At 38.9% G+C, this 22,469-nt stretch overlaps 1 protein-coding gene across 1 annotated transcript in view; it reads right to left on the bottom strand.

Moving 5' to 3' along the window:
• grb2b (growth factor receptor-bound protein 2b) overlaps window positions 1-22,469 on the bottom strand; it is a 37,948-nt gene that overhangs the window by 7,282 nt on the left and 8,197 nt on the right. Inside the window, exon 3 of the mRNA XM_084743685.1 lies at window positions 3,651-3,748. Within this exon, the coding sequence (XP_084599811.1) occupies window positions 3,651-3,748 (98 nt within the window). The remainder of the gene's footprint in view (window positions 1-3,650; window positions 3,749-22,469) is intronic.

Genomic DNA, 22,469 nt, shown 5'->3' with positions numbered 1-22,469 from the left:
AAAGCAAGCGTCACCTGCCATGGACACTCAAATGTATGCTCCGGTGAGGTGGCTGACAACAAAAGACAACTGTGCTCTGTTTCTATCACTCTACTCTGCTTCCATCAGAGTTAGTTTTGTGGTGATTTAGAGACTTGTTTGTAAATTTCATAGCCTGCCATGCTGTTACATGGTTCTGTGTACAATAACAAAGCTAAAAAAAAGAGCAAAACCTTGTTTACCAACCACTAGTTTCACCTTTTCTCATCAGTTAACATTCCCCTCAATTCCTATTTGTTTTTGGAAGCCTATATCAGTTGTATCCTGTCATTGTAATGCACACTGACTGGCAAAGGGAAAAAGAAAAGAATCCTTGATTGAAAGAATGTCAGTCAACTGAGGGGTCTCTGACTGATGATTAAAATCTTTGACTGTCAGTGAGCAGCCTTAGCCGAAATGGGTTGGAGTACTGCATGAACAGGCAAGGAAGTAAGGAAAAGTTACAGAAGCACTGGCCGGTCCTGTGAAGCTGTTCTGTCCATCTATATACACGGAAGTAGATTAGTCATTATCTAATTATAGTGGCAATGCCAACACAAAAATAAATATTTTGTTCCGTAAAATGTCCTAATATGTACTCACAAGCATTTGTGTTTTTAAATCTCTAAACTGAGAAGTTGTTAAAGGAACAGATTCAACTTGAGAATTTCATTACTTTTAAATCACATAAATTTATTTATATATACACTGTAGTTGCAAACTACTAATATATCACTGTGAGAAAGCCTTGACAAAGGGAATAAGCAACAAAGATGGGTGGGGAGCGGGAGAGACAAATGGCAGACAAACACAGTGAAAAGCTCTTTACTTGTGTAAATAATTAAAAAGTACAGTCAGCCAAAAGATGACATCTTGGCTCCTTTACACGTAGGTGAAAATCAATAATGAAATGGCCAAGTCTTGATCTGCTTTGTATCTGTGCCTGGCAGCAAAGCCAGCGTGCAGACTGAGTCTCTTTCCCTGTTTGATAAAAGTGATAGCGGCGCAATTAATGGAGCCAAGGAAACAACAGGAGGAATGACTGGCAGCACTGTCGGCAACATGCACACCTCCACCTCCATCCTTGTGGGGGGAATGCTGGAAAAGATTCATTGCTGCTTCTGTCAGTCTTATTCTTAATAGATGGTCTCACAAATACACATAGTAGCCACAGAAACGCAGTAACTGGTGGGCAGGCATAAGACCCGAGTACAAACAGAAGGACTCTGAGTTAGAGGGGAGCCATACTCTATTGTACTCTGCTGTGTAGCACAGTTGTGTGAGCATGTCTGCTGGGCTGTGTGGGTCCCTGGTGTTTTTAAATGGCACTTCATTGTCACCACAATGGTAGACAAAGGCAAACTCCAGCCACTTCATTTCCCCAACCGTTGCTGTTGCTAGCCCATTACTGTACTGGGTGGTAAAATCAATCTCCCACAGATTGCAAAAAAACAAACAAACAAAAAAAAACCCCCATACATATATACATATATATACACACACACACGCACACAAAAATGGCTAATGATATCATAAGATGTGGCAATACTGTACAATGCAGTCTATTAAGGTGAGCAACATGAGACATAAACAAGCTCTGACAATCATTGTAGCTTTATGATATGGGTTTCATATGAGATTTAACCATAATGCAAATTTGGCCTGCTGGCAATTTTACAATAAAAGCTGTAACAAAGTATCTTCACTTTGAAAAATATGTACTGAAGTGTCAAGTTTCCATTAACTTTATGAAGTTTAAATATAAAAAAAAGAATTTGTCCAAAATCTTAAACTGTTACCCTGCTGTGGAACAAAGTGTTTGTTATACAATGCCCTACTTCACTATGCTAGTGCCATGTCAGATCTTCTTGTGTGTAGAAAAGCCAGGTCGAGAGCATGTACAGCCTGTTAAAAGGCACAGCCTTTCCTGTTCTTTCTGATGTGGTTGGGGTGAGTCGCAGAGAGTAAAATTAATCCTAAACCCCTCATGACGAACCAATTATAAAGTAATGACCAGTTTGAAGGGTGAAATTGACCTCACAAATGTAAAAGGTAGAGATAAGGGCAACAGAGTCTAATGACAATATTGGCCAGGATGTGCTAATGTGTAAACAGACCAACACTGTCTCAGGTGATATGGTCTGCTAATCAAATCTGTAAATTAAAAAAAAAAAAAGACAATTTTGACATATTTTTCATTTGACAGGCTTTAAAAAAGGTCAACAATAATGATCTACATACAGCAGTGGGTGTAACATTTGTGTATTGCCATGTTTGGACAGTAGGCCTAAATACTGGCTTTTTCTAGATATTTATTTTCTAGATAGTTTTTTTTCCCCAGAATAATCTGTTAAAACATTTTTTTTTTCAGCTTTTCAGCCAGCCAATCCAAATAACTTTTTTGCTAGATGCTATGCTACATGTTATGATATCTATACCATTTTGCAATAACACTGCAATCAGTTGAAATGGCTGTTAGAACCTACAATGATTTTGAGAGGTTCAGTGTTACAGGTGTATGAGCCACAGCTAAATATAGATTTCCCATAACCATAATTAAGACTGTAAACATTTGAGTATTATTGTTACTAATACAATGACGCCCTGGCAATGGCACATTGCTGCAAAACAACAACAACAACAAAAAACAGTACATCTGATGGCAACCCAGCAACGATGCAATAAGGTCAATATTCAATTAAGTGCAAGAGGCCTCGAGCACATTAATAAAGAGAGAGCTAATCTGGCACTGAACGCAGGTCCAGAGGTAATGTTCTCTAAGGATCCTGCCAGGCGTTCTCTGAAGTGGTTCAACACACACAAACACGCACTTGGCCAAGGCGTTGCATAAAATGAAGTCTCATAAGAGTGAACAGGGCAGTTGTAGTTCAAGCCTGCTCAACCTGAACAACTGACAGTTAATTTGGCCAAATTAAATTTTCAGTAGAGGCAGAGACACACAAGAAAATAGGGCCGTACTGCATAATTTGACACATGAAACCTGCACCTGGAAAGTCCGAATGTCAAAATTGAATCAAAAAAGAATCATAATCATTTTTTATCAATCAAAATATTTTGCTTCAATCCATATTTTTTCCCATTTAGCCTAGGGCTGTGTATCAGTACTCATTATCTTGGAAGTATCAAACAAAATAACTACCAAAGTGTATCGAAACATATCCAGTCAAGTAATACCTTCAGTCAATCCTTTTTGTATGGATTATTTAAAGGTATCGAATGAAGTATTCAATTGGTAACAGTATCACTTTCACTGCGATCATAACCTGCTTGCCACACTGAACGGGAGGCACACACCTGTATTAATGGGGTGGTCAAGCAGCAATTTAACAATACTATAAATTACATTCATGTTGATGAAACTGGTGAGTAATGAGCGTTAAAGAAAGTTGATTTGATTAAAAAAAAACAAAAACATTAATCACTTCAATCAAAGGAATTTGTTCTGAGATTTTTTCAATTTGTTTAGGATTATTGATTACCTCATTAAATATGACAATAGGCATTCAAAGCTTCATTCAAAAAAAATGGAAACTTTGAATGTAAAAAAGCAGAAAACATTTGGTACAGCCCTAATATTTTTATATATTTAAACTGGTATGCATAATACTTACGGATGGGCTTTCATCTCTATGTAATTCTTGGGGATGAAGCCATCTTTTCCATTTAGCTCTGCCTTGTACCAGTTCTGATCACACTCTTCATTTAATACCTGGAGACAGAGAGAGACAGAATTGGTTGAGGTTAGTGCCACATACAAATGTCAACAATGGAAAATAACAAACCTCCTAAATTTAGCTTTAATTTCCTGTGACTTTAGAAGGTCTATGTGCCATGTGTTAGAGAACTACTTGGCAAATATTAGAAGAGAGCAGCAGGCAAATACAATCTAACAAACATAATGTAAAAAAAAGTTTAATGTGGCTCTGCTTGACCTGCACCTTTAGCTATAGAGATTCATTTAGGAGTACACCTCACTGACACAGCCATCTGTGAGGGTATTCATGTCTGACAAACTATGGCAACAATGCAGGCGTGTTGGGCTAGTGGTGCATCGTTCTGTGTCCAACTCAACACAGTATGTGCCACTTTGTCTATGCGTGAGTGCACTTATAAGAGATGGGTCGTGCTGATAGAAATTAACCTTCATGCTGTAGCAGCTGATTTATCTAAAAGGAGTGCTTCATAACTTAAAATGCTTTTCCCCCCTCAGCAGCGATTTAAGAATGTTCTTCTGAAAGGGGAAACCATGTCACTCAATATGTGGATTATCTGAAGCCATTTTAAAGCCCTGCAGTATAAATTTCTTCTAATTGGTCTACTTATATTTTGGTTGTCAGTTTGTAAAAGAATAAACACTGCACGACAAGAAAAAAAGAAAGGACAGTAACAATAATGACAAAAAGTGGTATACAATAATCTTTATTGCAGAACACTGCCAATTACATAAAAGCCTTGTTGCATTTGAGCAACATCCACATTTGTACTAATTTCGATGGAAACTAAGCAACAGCACTGAGTCACGCAGTCAGGCATTCATTTCAATGGTGTCGCAATAAGCGGTCAAAGCCCATTTGATTATCTTAGTCTAACTTATGGCCACCATGGACCAGCAGTGTAAAAGCCTGAAAAGCAACAAAAAAAGATGTGCTACACATTTCACACAATCAAGCTCTCACTTGTTCGATACTTTGAGGAGCTTTAAGTAAAGAAGGGTGAGCATTAATCTCACCCCTGATCCAGTCAGGCAGAATCCTGTATTGAAGAATGACTCAAGTTCTACTCTGAAGAATTACATGAGTCAAGTTTGTTAAAAGCAATTTCTTTCAGCATCTTTGATCACAACTCATCTGCATAATTCATAGAAAAAAATTCTGGCAGGCACACAATCTTTAATGCAGATTCACTGGAGGGAGAAATAAACAAAAATGACCACTGACAATCCTAAATGGATATTAGACTTGAATATTTTTCCTCAGTCCATCTATTTTCTAAATCAAAATTTGTTTTCTTTGCCTCAGTCTTCCTCTCCCCTTAAATTCATAATTTCCCACAAACCCAGCCTAAGACAGCTGTCCAATTGGCCCCAGTGTAGTGTGAGTGGCCTGGGTCTACTTGCTCCAGTGAGCCTGCAGATTGCCAGCTGTCACTGCCCCCCCCAGCTGCTAACCTTGCACAAGACCAGCATTACTGGATCAGGGAGTGGCCTCGGACCAAACACATAAGTAGGCTGAAATCAAGAGTGGGGGGTGGGTGGGTGTGTCTATATGTGTATGCATATATAACACAGTGAACTTGCAGATACTGGGGGTACATCTGTCATACAAAGAGACGGAGAGAGCCAGACGGGGTGAGTGTGTTTATGCTAGTCAGTGTGGCCCTGTCTAAGCCAAGACACAAACAAAGGGCCTTAGCCTCTGGGCTGTATGTTGACACACCAAACCGACCTTTAAGAACTAGTGCCTACAAAGGCAGACTGATCCAACACTATGTGGCCTTTTGGCCAGTTGATTCCTGACATGCAGTTCTCTGCTCACATTTGCACTGGCATCATCAGCTCATGAAGGGTAACAAAACAAAAGACAAGAGTTTACAGCCATGCTAGCATCTCTGTGAGGCTGTTCTTGGGCACGACTGTGAGATGAGCTAAAAGCTATCATCAGCATACTAACATACAGACAACGATAATGCTAGTATGCTGATGTTAACCTGATGTAACGTTCATAATCATGGTTTAAAGTGTTAGGATGCTAGTGTTTGTTAATTAGCACTGAAGACAAAGTACAGCACAAAGGATACCAGAGTAAATTGTGTCTGTCAGTCATTTTACTCTCCACAGATTCAACATGCTCAATCAGCTGAACTGCTGTCACTAATGGAAGACTTGTGCCAACATGCCAAACACATATTGCAATAACTACTCATGCTTTTTGGTTGCAGACACCCAATGACCGACCAGCAGCCGAACATCGGTGTGCTGTGTCAGCGCCTTAACATGTCTCACTGAAACTATGAATTCCAAATAACCATGTTTTAGTTTCTGCTAATCACACATACACACACCATATATGAGAATGCAGAAACAAAACTTCTTCATACATACACACAAACAAAACTTCACTTCCAGCGCTTGCAGCTGAGTTACTTAAAAAAAAAAAAAAAACATAAAAGAAACAAATACTGTAGGAGTACAAATGTGCTCTTCTACAGCATTGTAGGTGGAAGAGTTGCCAAGCAGTTAGATAGACAATGCTTGATCCTCACGACCCAAGGCTCAAGCCCACTTGCTGGCAAGCATCCACTCTGCAGAAGGGCCCTTGAAACCATACCAGCTCTAACAGTGCTGTTTAGTTGACCCTGCACTGTGACCTCTCTCAGGGAAAGCAAACATAAAAAATAAAGTTTCTTGCATTAATTACTCTTTGTGGATGACCATCAAGTAAGTACACTGCCGTGAAGACTGACTATGCAATAAGAACTGGGAGTTACATTTTTAATTTTATTTTCAGCAGGATGACAGCAGAAAGACAATGACAAACACCTTTTCCCTACATCCATCATGTTCCAATAAAGTCAAATGAAAGGTCTCATTTTTGTTACAACAACCCTCAAAACAAAGTGGCCTATTATCACTACATGTTCATCATTAAAATATTCTGTAAGTCTCACTACAATGTATTTTAATCATCATTAAAAAAGAAAGTCCATTTGGCAGAGAGCACAACATGCCATCAGTCCTTCTGAACTTGAGTAACCTTAAATAATTGCTAATAATAGAGCACAGCAGGTGCTGCAATACACTGTACTGCTAAGTTTAGCCTATATGAATTGCTATGATCCTTGAGTGAATTTTCCAGGAGATTCAAAAACAAACCAGTTTTTGTACGAGGGCTATTCCAATCCAACTTTCATTTTCAACATCTGAGGCAGATTTCTGAATTATAATTGGGCAATATTCACAAGCACCGATTTCATTTCTTTGCTGTACTATAAAGTGTTTTAGACTTTGTTCCTTGTTTAAACCTGCAATACTACAGTGCACAGTAAAACTCAGCTGACAAGCAAACTGGGGTCCTGTGTTGGTGCAGTCAGAGATATGTTCACATTCACTGTTGTGCTGTTGTGGGATGACTGAGTCTCAATGATACTGACAGCAGGGCAAACAGCAGCATGCTTGTTTAATGGAGCTCCTAAGGCTCCATTAAACAAACAAAAAAGAAACTTGTCCAGGCAAAATAAACTGTTGCGTACATATAAAATCCAAGGCTCAGTTCCAGCTTAGTACAGCAAAATGGTAAGCCTTATTGAAATAGCTTTACAAAATGATGGATGCTGTTTGATTTGTACAAACAATTCTATTTTATCTAATAGATAACTAAATGTTTGTGATTACTGTCCTGACCAAGACTGAAATCATTACAGCATGATGTCAAAAACCAGGCCATGGAATACAATGTGTATAAACTTGTCGGTCCTAATTCATTTCAAAAATATGTGGATTTGTTCTTTGCAAGTTCACTACCTCAGAAAAACATAAAACAATGTGAAATCAAATTTTACTACTGAAAGCAGGCAATATAAAGTCAAGGGGTTTTCAAAGAGAAAGAAAGAAAAAGAATCTTGTATTTAGTCTTGTCTTTAAGTCTCGTATTTATATTACATTGTGGAAATGCCCAACATACCTTCCACAGTAAAATAAAATAATACAGTTTAACAAAGGAATTAAACACTGTGTTATTGTAATAGTAATGTAGTATAAATACTCCAACCCTGCGAGATGAAATATTTAGTTCAATTATTTAATTAATTATTCAATTAAAATGAGCAGCTGCAGTGACAGAGAAACTCCCTTCACTTACTGCACAGAGGTGGGCTAACAGCTTCTTAGACACTGTCCAAAACTGGCCATTTTCCGAGAACAGACACAGCTGAGCTGGGGAGTTGTGGTAAGCACAACCCACACTGTGGTCATCTAGGTCACGAGTGAGAACCCTCTTATCTTCTTAATATTTTCACTACTGTGGTGAAAGGGTCTCATGTTCATTTGAGCAACTAACTTGCCAATGAAAGGTTGTTTCATTAAGTAAGATCAAATAAATGGTATTGGATAATTAGATCTCCTAAAAAGATTATCACAGATAATAACAGTGGGTTATCTGCCAAACCATTTCTTTGCTCTGAGCAGTTGCCAGGCAGCCAGTGGTGACTGCAGGAAGTTACTGTGCTGGGCTAGCTATTTCCCAATGTTTCCAGTCCTTGTACAAAGTTAAGCGACCCACCTGCTGGCTGTAGCTTCATATTAACATTATAGACATGAGAGTGGTATTGAGGACGACACGATGGTGCAGTGGTTAGCACTGCCACCTCACAGCAAGAAGATCCTGAGTTCGAATCCCCCAGCCAGCTGGGGCAGGGCCTTTCTGAGCATGTTCTCCCCGTGTCTGGGTGGATTCAAAGACATGCATGCTAGGTTAACTGGTGACTCTAAATTGTGAATGTGAGCGTGAGTGGTTGTCTGTCTCTATGTGTCAGCCCTGCGATGAACTGGTGACTTGTCCAGGGTGTGCCCCGCCTCTTGCCCAATGTCAGCTGGGATAGGCTCCAGCCCCCCGCGACCCTTCAGGAATAAGCAGTTACAGAAAATGGATGGATGGAGTGGTATTGATCCTCTTATCTAACCCTCTGCAAGAAAGCAAGTAAGCACATCTAAAATGTCCAACCTTTGTGTTGAGTTTAAATTGATGAAGTATGAATATACATCTCAAACAACACACAAACACATCTTAATTGTGGTAACCAAATTGACTAGTGTTATTGCTGGCATTATCACCATCATCAATGATTTTTTTATTTATTTATTTTTTAACAAGACATTACCTCAACATTTTGGAAAATCTCTTACCTGGATATTAGGTCTGCAACTAATGATTATTTTCAGTAATTGTTAATCTGTTGATAATTTTCTCAATTAACTGATGAGTTGTTTGGTCAACAAAATGTCATTAAGTTGTAAAATATGTTGATTACTCTTTATATGGATATGGATATTAAGATAGTAACTGTTTACAGAGAGACATTTTATGCTAAATGTACGTATCAAATAAAGCCCAGTGAAACTGGGTGACATGCCTTTGGAGTGACATTTGAACTTAAATGCTTTTCAGTCTATCTGATGGCTCTCAAAACTGAAAGGGCAGTCCATGAGGAAAAGCAGAAATAAAATATTTGCTTGGCTGGCAGTTTTTTTTAACCATACAGAGAAGAGACAATTGCAGCATTGTGTCTGACTGAGCTCTGTCTCTGTGTTCCAAGCCGAACCAGCATTGTGGTATTGCACGTCGTGGATGATATGCATTCCCTCCCTCTCTCTGAAGATTTTTTTTTGTCTTTTTAATCTGATTGAGCCACAATAGTTGTAGGAGTTTCTATTTGAGAGGCTAAGGTCCAGGCCAGGGATTATCTCCTCCACAGCTGCCACTGTAGACTCCCTCCTCCCCTGTCTCTCTCTCACACACTAAAATATTATAGCACTTCCACCCACAAAGCCATGTGTGATACTAAACATGGGTAGCTGTCATTCATAAAAGACCCACGTCCACAACTGCCAATTCAGTATCTCTCTGTAAAACCATGAAATTACACAAGATCCGGTGTAAATCCATCTGATAAACATGGCTACTGAGTTTCAATGTCATTTATCATCTTCACAAGCTATGTTGCCTTTACACTGGAGATTTATTTAGGCTGGAGAAACTGATGCAACATAATAGGATTTATTTTCTTTTATTCTGTCATTTAATGACAATGCAACACAGCAAATCACATTTGTTATTGGATGAACATAAATTATATCTGTACCTTCCTATATCTTTCTATAAGGCTCATGAAACAATTCCATAGTTATTTTTACAACATTTTCACTGTTTACTCTAAAGCAGGGCAAACATGGATTTAGGCCGGCTCCCCACTTAGATTTGGATGTGGTGTTAAGTGATGACCATGAGGAGATTAGATTGAGATCCTTAAAACTGAATGCTACAAAGAAAATCCATTGTATAACACCAAGTATGTGGATAAGAGAAAGAGCCATGCTCAAGAAATTATTATTGCATAACACAGGGCCGACTTAGTAAGCAGTGCCTACACGCGATGGAGGTAGTGAGAGTGAGCTACGTGAGGAGACTAATGGTGGGGGCAGAGAAAACAAGATACTAAATAAACCACGTCTGCACAGTCCACACAGGATTGCAATAAACCAGGAGCAGGGATTACCCTGGAGTGTGAGTTAATCTGAGCGTGCGACAGGTCAGCCAGATAGAAAGATAGACAAGCTAAAGCTTCATCAGACCCTCAGAGGCCAAAGCCTGTTGGGTCTGCCACCAAGTTTAATGAAACCGATAGAGCCCCTCCAGCTGACTATTTGCACACCAGACGACAACCGTGACAACATCAAACACTTTTGTTATCTAATCAGATCACAGAAAATGATCAGTTACAACAAGGCCACTCGTAATATACAAAGTCAAAGTCAGCCGCTAGTAAGAAGAGCCAGGGGACCAAAGCAGAGAGGAAATTAACATTTTAAATAGGGCTTCACAATTAATCAGAATATCATAGTAATCACAGTATGGCCAAGTGCAATATCTGTATCGCTGAAGGTGCATTTTTCTGATAATGGAAAAATAAAACAACATTATAATGAGAATATGTAGTGTTGCAGAGCTGCCCTGGCCTACAAATCTTGTTCTCCAGATGTAAGAAAACACATTTGTTGTTTAGTGCAGACCCCAAGAAATGTGATATCATCATGGTTTTAATAGTTTGTTTCAGTGAAAATTAAAATTGATGCAAAAATGATCATTCCCACTAATCATGAATCATGTTGCAAAATCTGTCAAAGTGATCACATGATTTTTTAAAATCATATTATGCAGCCTTTATTTTATAGAACCCAAACATGACATTGCATATTAAGAACAGCATACACTGCAGTGTCAATCATTATTAAGACCAATAAGTAGGGATGTCCCGATCACATTTTTTTTGTCATTTGATTTTGAGTATCTGCCGATAGCGAGTTCTGATCCGATACTTTAGCAATGCATTAATAAGAAGAAAAAAAGAGAACAGATCCACATTTCCACCACGCGAAATGCCCAATTTGCACACATTACAAGTGGCTGTTGCACTGCCTTTGCTGTCCATTTTAAAATACCTCCAAACTGCAGACATTTCCGCTGTCCCGAGGTGACACGTTTGTCCTGTGTTAGCCTACTAACTACCAGCTCACTACTATTATGTTGTCTGAATTCCTCGCCTGCCGTAAATTGTGATGTTTATGGTGGTGTTTCCGTCTGTGCAACAATGAATATTGATGTTGTGGAAAACAATAAAATTAAAACTAAGCTATTGTCATTCCATTTGACAATCTCTTTGTACCTCAAGATGAATTTAAAACGTGAACATGGCCATGCTTGTTGTTTTGTAAGGTTAAATCGGATAATTTCCACCTGATTCCAATTATTTGAAAATCATGTGATCAGCCCTGATTTCAGATCATGTGATCGGATTGGGACATCCCTACCAATAAGGAAGTGCTTCTTTTTAACTCAATAAGGAAATACAGCAGGGCTTGCAGTGTCTCTAAAAATGTCAGAAAATAGTGAAAATGTCCATCACAGTTTTTCAAAATCCAAAGTTCTGCTCAAAAGGTACAAATCTAACAAATCTTTAATTGACTATACCAAACCTATTTCTGGCCAAGGATGAGCATGTCAGAAGGTTTCAGAATTTGTAGATTATATACCCTCAAAGAAGGTGGTATTTGGAAAAACTTCAGTGTCTCTGTGCAGGTGGGGGCTCAGTCAGTCCTAAACAGTGTTTTCTAGCAGACAATATTGAGCGGGTGGGCCTGGCTCACCCACCTACTCCAAAAAAAGAAGACTGAAAAATCTGTAAGAATAGAAGGCCTGTAATGGTACACGTACTGACTGATGCCTGAGCATATCTGTGTGTGTGCTTATCAGTGCCAACTGTGTGGATGTCCTGCAGGAATGGAATCTGAGGCTGGTATTTTGACATACTGGCAGGAGAACTGACCCCTGTGGTGGCATCAGATCTTACACAGGGGACAAACTGATTCACCCCTTAAACAGTACAGTATCTAGGACAGTGTGCAGGGACTGTGGGATCAAGTCTGTATATATATATATATATATATATATATATATATATATATATATATATATATATATATATATATATATATAGACACACACACACACACACACACACACACACACACACACACACACACACGGTAATATTTGAACTTTAAGTTAGCTGAATGTGTTATCAAAGATATGGAAAAATAGACTGATCTAGTATCACAGTGGGTTCTGGGTTGTGATGGGGTAGGGCACATGGCTTGAAGACACAGATAAGTCCACTTTTTTGCTTTGTTTAGCAAAACAGCACTAGTAAAAAAATAAATAAATAAATAAAAGCTGTCGGAATGAGTTTGACCTCCTTTGCTCCCAGCAGGGAGGCTGCCGACTTGGATCAGGGAGGCAGTGAGTGCCACACAGATACAGAAAGACACAGTGAAAGAGATTACACTGGATTCCAGTAAATGAAGGCTTGTAACACTCTTGTAATTAAAATTATGCTTGAAGTCATTACCACATGGGGAACACCCCACCCCCACCCCATTAAGATCAGAAATTGTAGCCTCAAACACGCATTATACCTCCAACCTAGGGGAACTGAAAGTTGGACACCCAGCAGAAGAGGCTGAGGTGCGGCTCCACTATGGCTTTTCCACTGACATTCATACAGAAGAGGTTCATAAAATTTGAGGTTATGAGGTAGCAACGTCCCCATTGTTGTAAGCATAAACACACTGAAAGGTGAACTTAACTTATATAGCATTAAAAACACTTGAACTCACTTGAACTTTGAGACTCACACAGGTCTAGATTAGTTGAATAGAGTAATTGTTTCATTTCCTGCTTTAATATACAATTTAACACAATGAGCTACAATAAACTGTTTATAATATGCCATTTTAAAAATGACTACAGTACAAAAGCTAACGAGCATTCTAATATAAAACAAGGTAAGAAAACAAAGACAGAATTGTGTAAAGACTTCGCCATCTTTTTGACTAATTTATCCAGGATACAAAAACCCAAAAGTAGAAAAATACAGAAGTAATGGCGGATATTATAGGCACTAGCCAATCTGACAGTTTTAATGTAGCTGATAAAAAAAAAGACCACTCATGATGACAGAACAATAAGTCCTAACGCCTGAACCCACGAGCCAGACCAGATGGGTGGTAAACTCTAATTAACAGTCTAAGTGAGATAATTGATGTGGAACGATAATTTTTGGCTTAACCCGACTCCTTTCTCTTCTCAGCATCAATTTGACTCAGGCAGCTAGGGGGAGGATCTTCTCTTACATCATGATGTTGTTTATCACAGCTTGAAATCTCAGTGCAGTTTATTTTGGCAGTTGCCTCTAATGACTCAAGCTTAAGAAGAAAAAAGCGACAAAATCTGTTGTGCAGCAAACAGATGTGACAGCTTAGGCAACTGTGTGCATTTAGGAACAACTGTTACAGTTATGTTGCATTAAGAACAGGCTTGTTGTGTCTGATGCCAATGCGAGCTTTACCAGCAGTTGTTGAAGAACCAAACATACGCCACTGGCATCAAACCTAAATTTCATGTCAGATAAAAGTTGATGGCCGCATCAGTCATGTATTTACATTTTAGTAAACACTGACTAATTAATGGCTGTCCAACTTTTGGATTTTTTAAATTTATTTATTTATTTTACTTAAAACTCACAATTCTCCAAATCCACCATTTGACTTCGGATTTTTAAATTCAAAAATGTGTTTTGTAGATGATGGCTGTGTCATTCATAGATTATTGAGTCTTAACTTGTACAGAACAGATAATTGGTTTAATTCCCTGACAACTGTGATTTACATTTTTAAATTTGTCTTTAAAAAGATTTATATGATATCCAGTGTGTGACATAACTTTTGGTTAACTACATTTGTCGTCTTTGAAGTGTTTGATCAATTTTTCAGTTAATGTTGAAATTGTGACGACACTACTCATAGCTGGTTCAGAGTGGAAGCTTAAGTGGAGCAGAGAGAAAAAAAAGAAAGAAGATGATAACTTTTGGTTTAAATACAGCTGTCACTGACTTTATAGCACATCAAGAGGGAGTGGTGTGGAGATGAGAAGGAGTGAGATCTAATTACAGCTCTCTGACTCAACGCTCAGAGGCCGAGCAGTGAGAAAAGAGGCAGGGGGGCAAGAGAAGAGGAGCAAAAAACAAGGCACAAACCGTGAAAGAAGCCAGATCAAGAGAGATGAATAGGAAAAGCACAAGAAAGCAACAGTAACTGTGTGAGAGAGAAAGAAAGCAAAAGAAGAAGACAGAGGACCACTTTGAAGAATCACACTCCTTGTGATCAGCTTAGGAAAACTCCTCAGGGGCAAATTGCATAAAATGAGGGCATCTCTTTTTCAGAGCAGCCAAAGTAGCTATGTTTTTTTTCTGTGGAGGGCACTGTCCATCTGTGGTAGCTTGCTAGCTAAATGCCTTTTTGTGAGACCCTATCAATTTAAAGTTGTCGTTTAATTCCCACACTGTTCCCATTGAATGCAACATCTAACCTGCATTTGTGGTGCCACTGTTCTGTTCTTTTTTTCCTACTCTTTTTACAGAAAGAATGCAGAAGATGTCCAGAAAACATTGGAGGCAGTACAAAACGAGAACTAGAAATCTTCTGTAAAATCAACTTTCATCTCTGTGATTGTTAAGTGAGTCTGTGACATCTGTTGGGATGTTTATGCACCAGCGTGGTGATCTAAAAGACCCGAGCCGTCCTAATTTCTTCATTAGATGGCTTCTTATAATGAGCTACACAGCTTGCCTGTGCTGGATTCCAGAATTAGTGAGAGTCTTTGGTTCCACCCCTTAAAGCACACTAGTACTGTTCACATTTGAACTGATATGGTACCAATATCCAATGGAACCTTTTTTCTGGTTCTTTGCTCTCTCTCTGTAGTAACAAAAATGTCATTTCAATTAAAAAAAAAAGAGAGACCACTGTGACACTGCACTAAAATCTTGCAGACAGATACGTAAAGTTAGCAAATTATTTTTTTTTTCTATTGTCATTTTCAACCATAACTGTAATGTTATGCAAGAAGCTTCCTTTGTGTCCATTTGTTTCAGTGACGTGACAGAGTGACAAAGTGATCGAGTGAAAGAGTGAGAGAGAGAGAGAGAGAGAGAGAGAGAGAGAGAGAGAGAGAGAGAGAGAGAGAGCTAGAGAGCTAGAGAGAGAGAGAGAGAGAGAGAGAGAGAGAGAGAGAGAGAGAGAGAGAGAGAGAGAGAGAGAAGCGGTGGTCAAGAAGCAGTGGTCGATCAAGGTAGAGACTGAATTAAGAGAGGGGGCACTGGTAGTAAGAAGGCCAGTGAATCAAAAAAATATTTGATTTTCTAATTGTCTCACAGCAGTTAAATCCAAAGTAAGGTTGTCAAAAATAGGGATGTTCCTGGCGACTAATTTCCCTGTCAATTAAACGCAAAATTTAATTTAGACTAGTTGACTAGTCTAACACTAAGAAAACACTCAGAAAGCAGTTAAAATTTAGCACCCCCGACTAGCTGCATAAAATCTTAGAGGCAACAGATAACTGGCATCGTGCATGAATGAAATATTGATAAACATTTTAAACAACTAGTATTTCTGGAGCCAACTAGCATGGGTGGGGACGTTTAATCATATAGTTGACTAATCGCAAGCATCCCTAGACAAAAGTACTGAAGCATCAATATATTTTCAATACCATATGTTTAAAAAAAATTACTAACATTCAATAGAATCAAAAGGAGCAAAGAAATAATAATGATCTAAGTGCTCATTCAAAACCTTAGGTCAGTTCAGTCTTTATTGTCCTGCCTGAAAATAACCACTACATATCACTACAACCCCCAGCCTATCAGTCTGTCACCATGGCACAGCATGAAAATTCGGACAAGGTTCATATGCTATCCTTCCTGTACTGCTGTTGTCATCATAACCGCAGTGCTTACATACTGTAATATTGCTCCATAAATAGTATGCAATTCACATACTATTGGGCAAGGGCAAGGTTGCTGACATACTAAAAAAATGTTTTAGCATACATAATAGCATGTTGGTAAGAATTTCTTTTCCAACTAGCTTATTAATCACCTGAAGATGTCAAAGTTGTCAATGCCTCACTTAAAGTTTCGTAGTCCATGGAGGGTTCAACTTCTTCAGCGCTAGCTGCTGCCTGCTGGTGTGCTAACGTTAGCTGCAGGAGACTTGGTTTTCAGGCTATCAAACATGTTAAACTTTTCAGCTTACACTACAGAAAAGTGTAACCACACTTGCCCTGGCACATTGTAACCTGAACAAGCTGCAGGGTTGACATTGCTCTCTCTGTTTCACAATATACTCATATACTCTCTCACCCAGATGTACTCTACTAAATTTGACCCAGATTGATTTAACATGAAATTGGTACTATGTAATTCAGTTGGTCCTAGGGATGTCACGAGAACCAATACTGTGGTACTAAGTCAATGCCAAAATTTTGAAAATGTGACGGCAGTCATTTTTTTACAGTAGATGCAGGTCTTCTAGACATGAAAGGGACAGCATAAATGCTTACAAGTGCTGTAGTGTGCTTTTAAATGCCAGGGGAAGGACAAGGAAACCCACCAGCACTGAACGACAACAAATACACATGCAAGAAAACAACATATGCAGCTGCAGCAACAGCTGTGCTCCGACTCGCCCAAAAGAAAAAGTAGTGATACCCGCAATGACTCAGTTAACCCACAGGGCGGGCAGTCTCAGAACAAAGTTCTAGATAATATCACGGGTTACAAAGAACAGGTCAAGTGACAAAGCAGCAGTTGGAGTAAGTATTCATGACTCCCAGAGACATTGCATGCATTAGTCCTTCTTCCACTTTCTTTTGCCTCTCTCTGTCACCCTCAGTGCTCTGTGAGTTGAACATACACACATGATAGCTCCAGCAGTGCACACAACAGTGCATCCAGTGCTCTTTGTCAGTGCCCAAAACATGACAAAATAGGTTAAATCTCAAAACTGTGGACTCTTCTTTTCTCTTCTTTTTCTACACAGTGCAGCCAAACACCAGGATACAAATACAGTATCGACCAACAGATGTGTACTACTATTCTGTTACAATTAACTGTTAAAATCTGAAGGGAAAAAGAGGAAGAGAATGAGAGAGAAAAAGCAACAGACTCAATGTCTGAGCAGAAATCATTTAAGCATTACTTTCCAGGCATGGCACCATGCTCCTCCGACAGTGATTTCTTGTTTTTGTCTTTCACTGTGGTATTAAAGTGAGGACCAAGAATTGTGGAAATTCATGAGTATTGATATCGACTACTAAATTTCTAGTATCTAATAGTATCTAGTAATGCACACTAGGCATCTTGATTAGAAAAGAGTTATGAGCAAGCACCTTATTAAGGCTATCTAAAACACTGTCAAAGCTGCTCTTAATGTGGTCATCTGTATCTAGGGTAACTATCTAGGAGTTGATGCTTATCAGAATCATTTAGTTTAAGTTTTAAAAAGTTGAAAAAGTTAAAATACAGACTGCTGCCCACCTTGGTTCCCAGCACATAAACTGCAAACTGAATTAGAACTGTATGCATCACCTGCATTAGGGCTGAACGATTTATCGTTTTCTGATCGAAATTGCGATTTCAGACAATGCGATCACGTGATCGCAAAAGCTGCGTTTTTTTGCAGTGCTCCTGAGGGCTGTACTACGAAGCAAGCTCAACACAGCCAGGCTTTCTTTGCATGATCTGGATCGACAAAGCCTAAATCCGCAATCAGAGATAATGGGTATCACGACAGTGGTTATCAACTCACTTTGTTAATCCAGGCTTTCGTCTTCAGACTCTGTGCGCGCTCACATAAAAGGGGCGTTTGTTGCGTCATTTCACTCTTCTTCTGCATGAAATGAAGCGATCGCGAGCCACTTAAGTCAAAATGATCAAGTTGTTATAATTATGAGCTGTGGAAAGTATACTAAATACATTACGGCAAAAAGCAACATTGTTGCTGCAAATAAAGCAGGAGAAGAAGAATGATGTCAGAAAATGACTGATGGACTAAATGTGGTCTTAATGCTGCTGTTTATTCTAACATGAAAACTGCACATTAAACAATAAAACTCCATACAGCAGATTTAAACATGAGGAAGTCTGTCTGACACTGTCCTATGATGAGAGAGACGTGGAGATCACTGAAGTTTTTGACCAAATCAACGTAAAATGAGTGTAACTGATTTAAGACTGTCTGTGATAAATGATGATGAATTTTTCTAATCAGTGATCTGAGCTGCAATATCACCAAGACAAAACAGATAACAGTAAAAAGTATTCAAAGTGTCTGTAGTTGCTTCATCATTATTTTAGTGTGTGGATTATCTACCATGTCAATTTAAAGTGTTAATATGATCTGGAGCAAACGTGAAAAATGACTCTGCATCACCAAACGAAGGTTACCATCATGACAGCGCGATGTATACCATTTGTGCCGCTGTTTCATTTTTACATTATATGGATTCGTTCAGTGATATTACGAACATACAGCTCAACAACTTTTCATTGTTAACCTCCTCCCTCAGTTTAAAAGCTATATCGCTCATAAACAACCTTGTTAGGACAATTATAAGTTAAACAACGGCACGTTTTACAGACGATTTAATCTGAAACTCTTAACATAACCTGCTGCCGACCAGGTCATGAGTTTAGCATAAATTACCACAGTGATCTAGCAGGTTAAAAGAGAGCCACCTTCGTGACACTGAAAACCCTGGATTTAGACTCAACATAGCTCGCTAACACATTTATCTCGCTTCGTAGTTACACTCCTCTGACGTGCATCACAACCGACAATGCAGCGTACGTCATATGGAACTTAATGAATGGACCAGACCTGTGTGTGTGTGTGTGTGTGTGTGTGTGTGTGTGTTTGTTTATTAATTTATTTATTTATACGGATTTAATGTGATGATGTGTGCGAATTGTCTTCGGTATAGTCAGTAGTTTTTCTCTTAATGTTATTTTTCTTTGAAGCCCTCACAAATACCTAGTTTGAATAATTAATAATGATTGTAAATGTTACTATATATTGTGAATATTGCACTGAAGCTTGATTTGAAGAAAAAATCGCGAATCGAATTGAAATCGCAATATCTGCCAGAAAAATCGCAATTAGATCTTTTCCTAAAATCGTTCAGCCCTAACCTGCATGGTCAGTTAGTCAACAGGAAATGTCGGACTTTCAACCAGCTTATCAAAACTCCACAGTAGTGCTCTCTTTTCACAGCTTCAGTACCACAGGCTTTAGCCAAGCCATACCAAAATCATATATCTTTGCTCTGCAATTAGCTGTAACATAGATATAAACTAAGAGGTTATCTGAGGTCGTTGGGAAGATATTTAATGAAACCAAGGCCCCTTTACCACAGAGCAATACAATATATTTGGACATCCCTAGTCAGAGTAAAATGCATGCACTATGTAGTACTCTCAAAAACTCCGACAAAGATACTCCTAAAGTGGTGTTTCTTCTACATCTTCACCGCTTTATAATAACAATCCAACAATGCAATGTGTCTCATTATACGGATGTGTAAAACTTGTCAGTGACTGCTCTAAATGATAATGATTAGTAGCTGTCTGGAATGTCACTTCACTGCTCACAATAGAGTAAAACTACACTCTGCTATATATGGAATAGTGAATGAGGGAATGATTTTGACAGCGGACTGCATACATGTTGAACACATTTTCTACAATGCTCTGTCAAGTGCACCAATACCACCTGTACTGCTGCCTCTCTTTGCATAAGGTCTACAGGCTGTACCTGAGCACAGACAATTTAGTGCTCTAACAAGCTGTGAGCCAGCAAGGCTGCAGAAATAGAGAGAGCAAGAGTGGCAATTTAAGAGAGCAGGTTTCAACTTCAGCGTCAGCAGCAGGCATGAGTGCTGACATATTAAACCATGCCCAGTTGGGCAGCTATTGGGCCAGAGTGGGTAGTTGCTAGGACAAATAAGTGTCAGCCTGCTGGGCCTACTGCCGTATGTTGACTTGTAGCAGATGCCTCAAATACGGACACAAAAAATATCACGAAACAACGACAAAGCAGAAAGGCAGGAAAGGGTTCCCGCAAATGTGCTTTCCGCCAATAACAGGCTAAGACAATATTTGCAGTTTCCACATCTCCTTCCATTGGTCTAGTAAACAGCAGCATGCTGGTAGTGGCACCACTAGTAGAGAAAGGTTTCTATCCCTGCTATTTTACAAGTAGACCACATTTTCCCTCTTAGTCATCGTATTTTAGCCTATTACTGTTTTCCAATGAAAATCCATTTACGAATACAAGTTGTGTAAACAACAAAATCAACACCTGCAGCGTGCAAAACTAATTTTTGTGCTCACCAGCCAAATGGCTAGTGAATGTTCAAATTTTACCAGCAACTTAATACATTACCATTGTGTTTTTTTGGGGTGGTAGCAAATCTACCAGCCACAAGCATACTAGCAGCATTTGCTGGTGCTATTTCTGTGTCCTGAACATTGTACCAGTGTGTTGCAAGGGTATTGCACTGGATGACTGAAATGCTGAACTACACTTTATCTAACTAATTTCTTTTAGTTTTGTGTTAAAGACTGCCTTCAATTCATACATTAATTGTAGGTCATACGCCCTATAGTTACATTTCATAGTAAAGCGTCTAAAAAAAGTTTTTCTAACAGTAACAAGGTCATTTGAATTACACAAAAGAAAGAAAAGAAAAAAAGACAGAAATGTACTTATCTAAGCTTTTTCTCCAGAGATTCAGCACTTAATTAGAAAATAGTCTGCTCTTAGGCAAATGTGAACTGAACACACACAGTCACTTGGACTCCAATGAGATTCAAGTCCTCTGGCAGTGTATATATGGTGAGTCTGAGCTGTAACAAAACCTGCACAACGAGCAACATAGCAGCGATTTATTGACCCTTCAGCTCCACATAGCTAAGTGAACTGCACTGCTGCTTTACACAGACTGCCAAAAAATCTGCAGAAAACTGCTGCTGACTTGAACTTGGAAAGGAAAAAATCAAATAATGGGACTGGGATCTGGGATTGGGGTTCAGACTCTAATGATGGTTTATGAGTCTTTGTGAGAGAGGTTTGGATTTTCAAGACATTTGGGCATCACTAGGCAGTGCTGAAACAACTCTTCTTCTCTTCAATGGTCAAGTGGACAGGGTGGGGAAATCAATACTCTAAGCACTAATAGGCGATGAGGGAGCCATTAATCAGGGGAGGGGTGGGGGGGGCCTAAACAGAAAATGTTGAAGTAACTGGCTAAAAGCTTCATCCTCCTTGATATCAAAATCCCTAAAGAGGAACAACAAGATGTCTGTCACAGGGGGACTTATAAAATGGTTGCTGATGCCAAATGATTTGATTGTGATTCTATTGCAAAGACTGGGCTTGTGCTTCTGTGCTAAATTCAGTGTTGTAGTGTGGTAGGTGCACAGTGTTGCTGGAGTTTGCTGTGGAGACACAGGAAGTTGCTGGGGGTTGGAAGACGCATCAAACAGGATGTGAAAACAGCTAAGCTGTAGCATTAACGTAAGCACACACTGATACAAGGACACAGTAACGTTGGGACAGACTAGACAAATTGACCACACATTCTAAACCCAATTTGACCCTGGACTCGAAAAGGTTTAGGGCAGCAGGATGAGTGGGTGGTGGTGGTTTCCAATCCTGTCTTTCTAAAGGAAAATCACATTTTCACATTCAGATGTTCAGAAGTTAGGTCAATGTTAAATACTGTAATGTAAATACCCCTAAAATAGAATCTTAATATAAATCTTAAGTAGAGATATTAGCTGAACTAGAAAATATATTCAACTGAAATTTGCCTAACGGGCCTAAAATCTGTCCATTCTACATTTTACCAATCTGTAGCACCCCTGCTCTAATGTTTCCTAAGCCATGTAAGCCTCTTCACCAAGTTTCAATGTTTTGTTAACAATTTTCTTTTGTAAATTATGTATTTTGAGTGAACATTACATTTCTTAGTATAATAATAGTTAACATTTCCCTCCTATAATGACTACTGAGTGTCTTACTCCATAAAGGCCTTGGCTCTATTGGTATTCTATTGGAAAGCGCTCATTCAATTCCTGGGTTGACTTTAAATTGGAGTTTTATGGCATACTATTTCATTAGCGGCTGCAATATAATATTGACAGAGTAGTATGGCTTGAACAGATTTTAAATAACAATTGCTTTGAATCTGGAGACAACA

Source organism: Lutjanus erythropterus, chromosome 19 (assembly GCF_056507025.1).
Source record: "Lutjanus erythropterus isolate fLutEry1 chromosome 19, fLutEry1.hap2, whole genome shotgun sequence".
Classification (NCBI taxonomy): Eukaryota; Metazoa; Chordata; class Actinopteri; order Lutjaniformes; family Lutjanidae; genus Lutjanus; species Lutjanus erythropterus.
This window is presented reverse-complemented; position numbering and strand designations above follow the sequence as displayed.